This window comes from Loxodonta africana, chromosome 15 (genome assembly GCF_030014295.1).
Source record: "Loxodonta africana isolate mLoxAfr1 chromosome 15, mLoxAfr1.hap2, whole genome shotgun sequence".
Taxonomy (NCBI): domain Eukaryota; kingdom Metazoa; phylum Chordata; class Mammalia; order Proboscidea; family Elephantidae; genus Loxodonta; species Loxodonta africana.
The window spans coordinates 62,485,099-62,495,705 of record NC_087356.1 but is presented as its reverse complement, the minus strand read 5'-3'; the positions used below and the strand labels follow the sequence as shown (position 1 = coordinate 62,495,705).

At 40.5% G+C, this 10,607-nt stretch overlaps 1 protein-coding gene across 1 annotated transcript; it reads left to right on the top strand.

Moving 5' to 3' along the window:
* The first annotated feature begins 214 nt into the window (after nt 1–214).
* On the top strand, nt 215–1,795 carry LOC100674487 (olfactory receptor 8A1-like). The gene has a single exon (XM_023541829.2). The coding sequence runs from the start codon at nt 729–731 to the stop codon at nt 1,656–1,658; it is 930 nt and encodes a 309-aa protein (XP_023397597.1). The 5' UTR covers nt 215–728; the 3' UTR covers nt 1,659–1,795.
* Nucleotides 1,796–10,607: the final 8,812 nt, after the last annotated feature.

The window sequence follows — 10,607 nt, the reverse complement described above, 5'->3', positions numbered from 1 at the left end:
TAAAGACAAATTAATGAACAGATCTGGTTCATAACCTGGGTACTGCCGTAGTATGTTTTGAGATCAGGAAGTGTGAGTCCTCCTATTCTATACTTCTTTCCTCAGTATTCTTTTGCCATTTGGGACCCTTCTCATTTCTGTATAGCTTTGAGGATTGGCTTTTCCATTTATGTGAAGAAGGCTATTGGAATTTTGGTGGTTATTGTGTTGAATTTGTATATGGCATTAGGTAATATTGACATCTTGACAGTATTAATTCTTCCAATATATGCCACGACATGGATGAACCTTGAAAACATTAGGCTGAGTGAAATAAGCCAATCACAAAAGAACAAGTATTGAATGAATTCACTAATAAGATATACCTAGAATGGGCAAATGTACAGAGATCAGAGTTGAGTGGTGGTAACCAAAGACAGAAGACAGAAAAGCTGAAGTATTATTTAGGACACATTGAGTTTCTGTTTATGGTGATGAAAAATTTGGTAATGGATACTGATGATTGTTACAAAACATGATTGATGTAATACTCCTCACTGAATTGTATACATGAAAAATGTTGAATTGACCAATGTGGTATTATCTGCATTTTTACAAAAATCAAAGAAAAAAACAGCTCAGGATCTCTAAGCTTGGGACAAATGCTCAGAACTGGCTTCATCAAGGAGAATTACAGCCTTTCATGAGGCTTTTCTTTCCCAGCCCCACAGGCTTCCAAACCCAGGAAAATGCCTGCAGAAAATCACTCTGCTGTGACAGAATTCGTTCTAGGAGGATTAACAAATCGGCCAGAGCTCCAGCTCCCTCTCTTTTTCCTCTTTCTAGGGATCTACATGATCACCTTGGTGGGGAACCTGGGCATGATCACGCTCATTTCTCTGAATTCCCAGCTTCACACCCCCATGTACTACTTCCTCAGCAATTTGTCATTTGTAGATATGTGCTACTCCTCTGTGATTACTCCTAAAATGCTGGTGAACTTTGTGTCAGAGAAGAACATCATATCTTATGCGGGGTGCATGTCACAGCTCTACTTTTTCCTTTATTTTGTCATTGCCGAGGCTTACATGCTAACAGTGATGGCCTATGACCGCTATGTTGCCATCTGCAGCCCTTTGCTTTATAACATCATTATGTCACATCAAACCTGCTCCCTGCTAGTGGCTGCAGTCTACATCATAGGGCTCGTTGGCTCAATGATAGAGACTGGCCTCATGTTAAAACTGTCCTATTGTGAGAGCCTCATCAGTCATTACTTCTGTGACATCCTCCCTCTCATGCAGCTCTCCTGCTCTAGCACCTACAGCATTGAGCTCACAGTTTTCTTTTTGGCTGGATTTGACATCATAGTTACCAGTTCAACAGTCCTTGTCTCCTATGCATTCATCCTGTCCAACATCCTCCACATCAGGAGCACAGAGGGTAGGTCCAAAGCCTTCAACACCTGCAGTTCCCACCTTACAGCAGTGGGAATCTTCTATGGATCTACTGCATTCATGTATCTAAAACCTTCCACAGCCAGTTCCTTGGCCCAGAAGAATGTGGCCTCTGTGTTCTACACCACAGTGATCCCCATGTTGAACCCCCTAATTTACAGTCTGAGGAACAAGGAGGTGAAGGAAGCCATGCAGAAAACACTGAGAAGAAAACTGTCTTAACACAAATATTATTATTCTTTCTCAATTTTAAAACTAAGTTGTTACAAACACCAGAGGAAAGACCACCCATGGATGAGGAACGTCAACCCTCCATGTTATTGGTGAATGTCTTCTGTCATTCTCCTCTCTTTCTTCCAACCCTCTCTCGTGCTTTACTGTTTGCAACCAGCTATTTTCAACTTCATATTTTCTTTTATTTGTAAACTATTCTCTCTATCCTGAGCCCTTTGCTAAACACTTGCTAACTTAATTGTAATTTAACATAAATTTTAAACTTTAATCATTCAGTTTGAGAGTCTTTCATTGTTTATTACCTTCCGTAGAGAAAACATTATTACCATTACTTTCTATAGGGAAAATATTACCATCTGTGACAATGGATTGTTCTATAGATCTGCAGCATTCATGTACTTAAAACCATCCAAGGTCAGTTCACTGTCTCAGGAGAATGTGGCCTCTGTGTTCTATATCACAGTGATCCCCATGCTGAACCCCAAATTTAGTCTAAGGAACAAGGAGGTGGAGGCCACCATGCAGAAAACACGAAGAAGAAGACTGTCATGGTTGCAAATGTCATTATTCTTCCTCAAGTAGGCGGAAAGTCATGTAAAGATTTACACACACATTGATAGGGAGCAAATATTTCTCAACACAACTGATTAAGTGCATCCACTCTTCTTTTCTCTTTCCTTTTTACTTTCATGCATTTCATGTTTGGCTCTGTTTCAGTCTTGCTGATTTCAAGTTTATGTTTTCCACATAGGATCAGTGTTCTCTCTGGCCCTCTGACAACCATTACCTATCTGGATTATAACATAAAGTAAATCTAAAACTTTCATCAGTGACTTTAAGAGAGACATTTGATTTAATTTCCTCTGTAGAGAACATATTACCCAAACCAATTCTCATAATTTGACCTGTGGTGTACACAAGACAAATGGAGATGAAATTGAAAGTCACCAAGAAGTAACACAAAAAGTATTCCTTAACTAGGTTTCTCCCTTTTCTTCTTTCTCTTTCTCTCTTATTCTACTTTTACTCTCTGCTTATTCCTACCCACGATCTTCTAAATGGTCTCCTAATTCACTTACTGACAACACCATCAATATCATAGTATAAAATAATTATGAATCCTAGGAAGTCTTCTAAGTATTTTACTTTATTTTTTCATTTTCTGAAATAAGAAAACTTTGATTTACAGAGGTTAAGTAATTTCTCAAGCTTACATAGCTGGTAAACTTACAACACTGGGATTCAAACCCGTGACTCATTATCCCCTTTCTCTCGGCTGATAGTCTGTACTGTGTATACTTTACCTTAATTATAATTTTCCAATTTCAATAATTTTTGAAAATAACTGCCCCTATTTATACTATCTCTCCAATCATTCCAGATGACCAAGGAGATACTAGGCACTGCTAGAGTCTTTGTTACCCCCTAAATAGCTGGTTGATCTGCTTCTCCTGCCAACCGGACTCAGTAAATCCAATTGGCATGTGGTACATAGTCTTCCCACTTTTGCCTCGAACAATATCAGAGATTCATATTAAAGTATCAGGGGCCATACACTGCAAGAGATATGTAGAAATTCTTCTGTTTTTTATTATTGCTTTAGAAACCATATTGTATCAGTGTTTGTCATTTTTAAGTATCTTAGGCACTATGGGGCCGTGGTGGTGCAATGGTTAAGAGCCTGGCTGCCAGGTTGGCACTTTGAATCCACCAGCCACTTCTTGGAAACAGTATGGGGCAGTTTTACTCTATTTTTTTTTTTTTTTTTTTTTTGTAGAGGTGCTATGAGTTGGAATCGACTCAAAGACAATAAGTTTGATTTTTTTTTTCCAGTCAGACATGGAAAAGTGAAATAGCTCTAGATTTCTCAAGTAGAAAGGGATTTCATACTGAAGATTATATTCTCAGTTTTTGTGTTTGTTTTTTTAATAATTTTATAAACAGAGGTTAGGGAACCCTGCTGGAGTATTAAATCCAAAGGGACACCAGCATAGATAGGACCTAGAGGTCAGAAAACTCCTACTGCTGCTGTCACGACTGCCATCATGAAAAATGACTCTTATATCCATGAAACTGGTAAACAAACAACAAACGTAGACCAACTTTCTAGACAGATGGGCCTCCATAGCCTTGCTTGTCAACAGCAATTGCAGCTGAAGGATGGTTGCCACCTCACTTCCACCTCCCAAAGCTCACATGAGTGCATTTAATTAGTAAAAACTAATTCACACTCGGAATTCTAGCTGCAAAAGGCCTCTGGAATTTTCAACCACTCTGAATAAGAGTGCAGAATGGAGTCATTCCAAAACGTCCACCATATCCATTTTCTCCTACATGATCTCTCCTAGAACTGAGAAATCTACCATCAACGAACTCCTTAAAAAAGAATAAACCCAAACCTGTTGCCATCAATTCTGACTCATAGCGACTCTAAAGGGCAGAGTTAAACTGCTCCATAGAGCTTCCAAGACTGTAAGTATTTACAGAAGAATAAAATGTCCTTATTACCTAAGGTGAGAAATGGTTCTTTTTTTTTTTTTTAATAAAAACTTCAAAATTGGAACTTATAAAGCAAAAAATTTGGGTGAATTTGATTACATCACAGCTAAGAAATCTTATTCAACTAAGGACCCCCATGGACAAGAGTAATAGAAAGGTAACAACCCAATCAAAAAATGAGGAAATGACCTGAACAGACATTTCATCAACAAGCACATGAAAAGATGCTCAACATCATTAGCTATTCCCAAAACCAAACCAAACCCGTTGCCATCAAGTGGATTCCAACTGACAGCAACCCCATAGGACAGAGTAGAACTTCCCCATAGCGTTTTCAAGGAATGGCTGGTGATTCAAACTGCAAACCCTTCGGTTAGCCACCTAAGGCTTAACCACTGTGCCACAAATTGACTCGATGGCAATCAGTTTGGTTTAGATATTAGCTGTTAGGGAGATGTAAATCAAAACAACAATGAGATACTACTTCACTTCGACTAGGATGGCTAAGATAAAATATAAAATAACTAAAGTTAGAAAGCATGTGGACAAATCAGAACATTTATCCATTGCTAGTGGCAGTGGCATTACTAGAGTTGGTGTCACCCTGTGCAGTAACTCATGTTCTCACCAGCCTGGTGGGCAGGGTGATGGGTAAAGCCCTTCTCCCCCCACCCCCATGAGTAGAGCAGCCAACCCTGTCCCACCTCATCCCCTGTAAGAGCCCAAGGCCACACAGATGCACTCCTACCTACCCCACCCGCTGCGGATCCCCACAGCTCCTCCCCTCTCTCATTGGACAAGGCGAATGCTCTCCCCTCCTGACTGGCAGAGAGGGGTTTGTGATGAGTAACTGCCCTGGGTTACTAATGACACCACCCCTGCTGAGCCACTGCCTTGGCAATCTCTCCCCTGTGGCACCTGCCCGCCCACTCATACTACCAGCCTGGGGTCATTTTTTTTGTCACTCTCCTGACAATGTCAGGGGGTGAGATCTGCACCCCTTACACCCTATTAGTGATGCCACTGGCTGGTGAGAACGAAAAACGATACAGCCACTGAAAAATGATAGGATTTTCCTCAAAAAGTTAACCATGTTGGAAGCTATCATATGACCCAGCAATTCCACTCTTAGGTATATACAAAAGAGACTTGAAAGTAGTGACACAAATAGAAGCCTGTACACCAGTGCTCATTGCAGCACTATCCACAATAGCCAAACAGTGAAAGGAAACAACCCAAATGTCCATCAACATGTAAACAAAATGTGGTATATACACACAATGGAATATTATGCAGCCATAAAGCAAAATGAAGTTCTGATGCATGCCACAACACGGATGAACCTTGAAAAAGTTATTCTGAATGAAATAAGTCAATCACAGAAATACAATTATTGTATGATCTCACTAATATGAAATACCCAGAATAGGCAAACGTATGGAGATCAGAGGTTAATAGTGGTTGCCAGGGGAGACAGGGAAAAGGGGCAATCATTGTTTGGGTAGCCCTGAGCTTTTTTTCTGGGGATGAAAAGTTAGCAATAGGTAATTGGTGATGGTTGCACAACATGGTTGATGTAATTGGTCTCACTGAATTGTACACATGACAAATGTTGAAATGGCTAATGTTTTATCTACATTTTTAAAACAATAAAAAAAAATAAGAAAATCCTTTCTCAGTCTGGATTTAGAGAGGCAGAACAGCCCAAATGTGATCCTGGGTAGTGAAGTTAAAGAATGCCTCTGCTGAAGGAGCTGGGGCAAGGTAACCCCTGTGGGACACCACAAGATGGCAATGATTAAACACCACCCCATAAGTCATGTTCTCTAGAAACACACCACATTTATTTCCTTTTTCTCAGGAACCTCCTGACCTTGTCTCAAGGTTCATCACGGTGCTGCAAGTTTATGGTCATTTGCCCAGTCATGAGGAAAAGCAGAAGCTATCATAGGTCTGTATTCTGGCAGACAGGCATCACGAAGAAGACTCAAGGGGAATGGACAGGGGAATCCTCAGGGAAGAGTCTGGGAAAATTGGTCCAATTATCTCTCCTCACCCAGGAAGTCAACTTCCCGTTGTAAATATTTTTTATGCAGTGTTATAGAAGAATTACATTATTTTTTATTAAAAAATACCTGTAGTGGCAGGAATGCAAAATGATCAAACCATTTTGGAATATAGTATGGTGCTTCCTCGATGTTGTTCTTGTTAGGTGCCGTCGAGTCAGTTCTGACTCATAGCGACAACAGAACAAAACACTGCCTGGTCCTGAGCCATCCTTACAATCGTTGTTTTGCTTGAGCTGATTGTTGCAGTGTGTCAATCTGCCTCATTGAGGGTCGTCTTCTTTTCCGCTGACCCTGTACTCTGCCAGGCATGATGTCCTTCTCCAGGGACTGATCCCTCCTGACAACATGTCCAAAGTATGTAAGACACAGTCTCGCCATCCTTGCTTTTAAGGAGCATGCTGGCTGTACTTATTCTAAGACAGATTTATTTGTTCTTTTGGCAGTCCATGGTATATTCAATATTCTTCACCGATACCACAGTTCAAAGGTGTCGATTCTTCCTCGGTCTTCCTTACTTATTGTCCAGCTTTCGCATGCATATGATGCAATTGAAAGTACCATGGCTTGGGTCAGACACACCTTAGTCTTCAAGGTGACATCTTTGTTCTTCCACACTTTAAAGAGGTCCTTTGCAGCAGGTTTACCCAATGCGATGCGTCTTTTGATTTCTCGACTGTTGCTTCCATGGCTGTTGACTGTAGATCCAAGTAAAACGAAATCCTTGACAACTTCAAGCTTTTCTCCATTTATCATGATGTTGTTCATCAGTCCAGTTGTGAGAATTTTTGTTTTCTTTATGGTGAGGTGCAATCCATACTGAAGGCCGTGGTCTTTTATCTTCATTAGTAAGCACTTCAAGTCTTCTTCACTTTCAGCAAGCAAGGTTGTGTCATCTGCATAACGCAGGCTGTTAGTGACTCTTCCTCCAGTCCTGATGCCCCATTCTTCTTTATATACTCCAGCTTCTCGTATTATTTGCTCAGGATACAGATTGAATGGGTATGGTGAAAGAATACAACCCTGATGCACACCTTTCCTGGCTTTAAACCAATCAGTATCCCCTTGTTCTGTCTGAACAACTGCCTCTTGATCTATGTAAAGATTCCTCATGAGCACAATTAAGTGTTCTGGAATTCTCATTCTTCGCAGTGTTATCCATAATTTGTTATGATCCACACAGTTGAATGCCTTTGCATAGTAGATAAAACACAGGTAAACATCCTTCTGGTATTCTCTGCTTTCAGCCAGGATCCATCTGGCATCAACAATGATATCCCTGGTTCCACATCCTCTTCTGAAACCGGCCTGAATTTCTGGCAGTTCCCTGTCAATATACTGCTGCAGCTGTTTCTGAATGATCTTCAACAAAATTTTGCTTGCATGTGATATTAATCATGTTGTTCTATAATTTCCACATTCGGTTGGATCATCTTTCTTGGGAATAAGCATAAATATGGATCTCTTCCAGCCAGTTAGCCAGGAAGATGTCTTCCATATTTCTTGGCATAGAAGAGTGATTACCTCCAGCACTGATATTGATATTCAATATTGATATCAATTGATATTCCATCAATTCCTGGAGCCTTGTTTTTCCCAATGCATTCAGAGCAGCTTGGACTTCTTCCTTCAGTGCCATCGGTTCCTGATCATATGCCATCTCTTGAAATAGTTGAACATTGACTAACTCTTTTTGGTATAATGACTCTGTGTATTCCTTCCATCTTCTTTTGAAGCTTCCTGCTTCATTTAATATTTTCCCCATAGAATCCTTCACTATTGCAACTCGAGGCTTGAATTTTTTTTCAGTTCTTTCAGCTTGAGAAACACTGAGTGTGTTGTTCCCTTTTGGTTTTCCATCTCCAGCTCTTTGCACATGTCATTATGATGCTTTATTTTGTCTTCTCGAGGCACCTTTTGAAATCTTCTGTTCAGTTCTTTTACTTCATCAATTCTTCCTTTTGCTTTAGCTGCTCGACGTTCAAGAGCAAGTTTCAGAGTCTCCTCTGACATCCATCTTGGTCTTTTCTTTCTTTCCTGTCTTTTCAATGACCTCTTGCTTTCTTCATGTACGATGTCCTTGATGTCATTCCACAACTTGTCTGGTCTTCAGTCACTAGTGTTCAATAAGTCAAATCTATTATTCAGATGGTCTCTAAATTCAGGTGGGATATACTCAAGGTCATATTTTGGCTCTCATGGACTTGCTCTGATTTTCTTCAGTTTCAACTTGAACTTGCATATGAGCAATTGATGGTCTGTTCCACAGTTGGCCCCTGGCCTTTTTCTGACTGATGATATTGAGTTTTTCCATCGTCTCTTTCCACAGATGTAGTCAATTTGATTTCTGTGTGCTCTATCTGGTAAGGCCCATGTGTATACTCATCATTTATATTGGTGAAAGAAGGTATTTGCAGTGAAGAAGTCGCTGGTCCTGCAAAATTCTATCAGTCGATCTCTGGCATTGTTTCTATCACCAAGGCCATATTTTCCAACTACTGATCCTTCTTCTTTGTTTCCAACTTTCACATTCCAATCACCAGTAATTATCAATGCATCTCGATTACATGTTCGATCCATTTCAGACTGCAGCAGCTGATAAAAATCTTCTATTTCTTCATCTTTGGCCCTAGTGGTTGCAACATAAATTTGAATAATAGTCATAATAACTGGTCTTCCTTGTCAGCATATGGATATTATCTTATCACTGACAGTGTTGTACTTCAGGATAGGTCTTGAAATGTTCTTTTTGAACACCATTCCTCTTCAAGTTGTCTTTCCCAACATGGTAGACTATATGATTGTCTGATTGAAAATGGCCAATACCAGGCCATTTCAGCTCACTAATGCTTAGTGACCCCCACGTGTCTGTCAGTTTGTCGTACTGTGGGGGCTTGTGTGCTGCTGTGATGCTGGAAGCTATGCCACCAGTATTCAGATACCAGCAGGGTCACCCACGGAGGACAGGTTTCAGCTGAGCTTCCAGACTAAGACAGACTAGGAAGAAGGATCCAGCAGTCTACTTCTGAAAAGCATTAGCCAGTGAAAACCTTAGGAATAGCAGCAGAACATTGTCCGATATAGTGCTGGAAGATGAGCCCCCCAGGTTGGAAGGCACTCAAAGGTGACTGGGAAAGACCTGCCTCCTCAAAGTAGAGCCAACCTTCATGACGTGGGTGGGGAAAAGCTTTTGTGACCTTCATTCGCTAATGTGGCATGATTCAAAATGAGAAGAAACAGCTGCAAACATCCATTAATAATTGGAACCTGGAATGTATGAAGTATGAATCTAGCAAAATTAGAAATCATCAAAAATGAAATGGAATGCATAAACATCAATATCCCAGGCATTAGGTGCTTCCTTAGAAAGCTAGAAATAGAAATTCCATATGATCCAGCAATCCCTCTCCTAGAATATGTCCTAGAGAAGTAAGCATCGTCACACGAATAGACTTATTCACACCCATGTTCATTGCAGCATATTCACAATAACGAAAAGATGGAAACCTAGATGCCCGTCAACAGAAGAATGGATAAACAAACTGTGGTTCATACACATAATGGAGTGTTAAGCAATGATGAATCTGTGAACCATTTCATAATGTAAATAAATCTGGCGGGCATTATGCTGAGTGAAACAAGTCAATCACAAAAGGACAAAAACATTGTATGAGACCACTACTGTAAATACACTTGAAAATGTTTACATATGAAAAGAAACAATCTTTGATGGTTATGAGGGAGGGGAGGAGTGGGGATACAAAAACACCTAATAAACAATAGGTAAATGGAAACTTTGGTGAAGGGTAAGACAGTACGTAATACTAGGGAAACCAGCACAACCTGTACAAGGCAAGCTCATGGAAGCTCCACAGACATATCCAGACTCCCTGAGGGACCGAATTGCTGGGCTGAGAGCTGTTTGGACCATGATCTTGGGGAATAGCCACCTCACTTGGCATAGAACAGTTTATAAAGTATATGTTCTGCATTCTACTTTGGTGAGTAGCATCTGGGTTCTTAAAAGCCTGTGAGCAGCTATCTAGGATACTCCACTGGTCTCACCCCTTCAGGAACAAGGAAAACTAAAGAAAACTAAAGATACAAGGGTAAGATTAGTTCAAAGGACTAATGGACCACATCTACCACAGCCTCCACCAGACTGAGTCCATTACTATGAGATGGTCCCTGCCTACCACCACGGACTTCTCTGACAGGGATCACAATAGGGGATCCCAGACAGAGCTGAAGAAAAATGTAGAACAAAATTCTAACTCAGAAAGAAATATCAGACTTGCTGGCATGACAGAGACTGGAGAAACCCTGAGAGTATGACCGCCAGACACCCCTTCAGTTCAGTAATGAGGCCACT

What these genes read in the sequence shown, in the direction of transcription:
- LOC100674487 (XM_023541829.2), top strand. Translation starts at nt 729, where the DNA reads ATGCCTGCAGAAAATCACTCTGCTGTGACAGAATTCGTTCTAGGAGGA.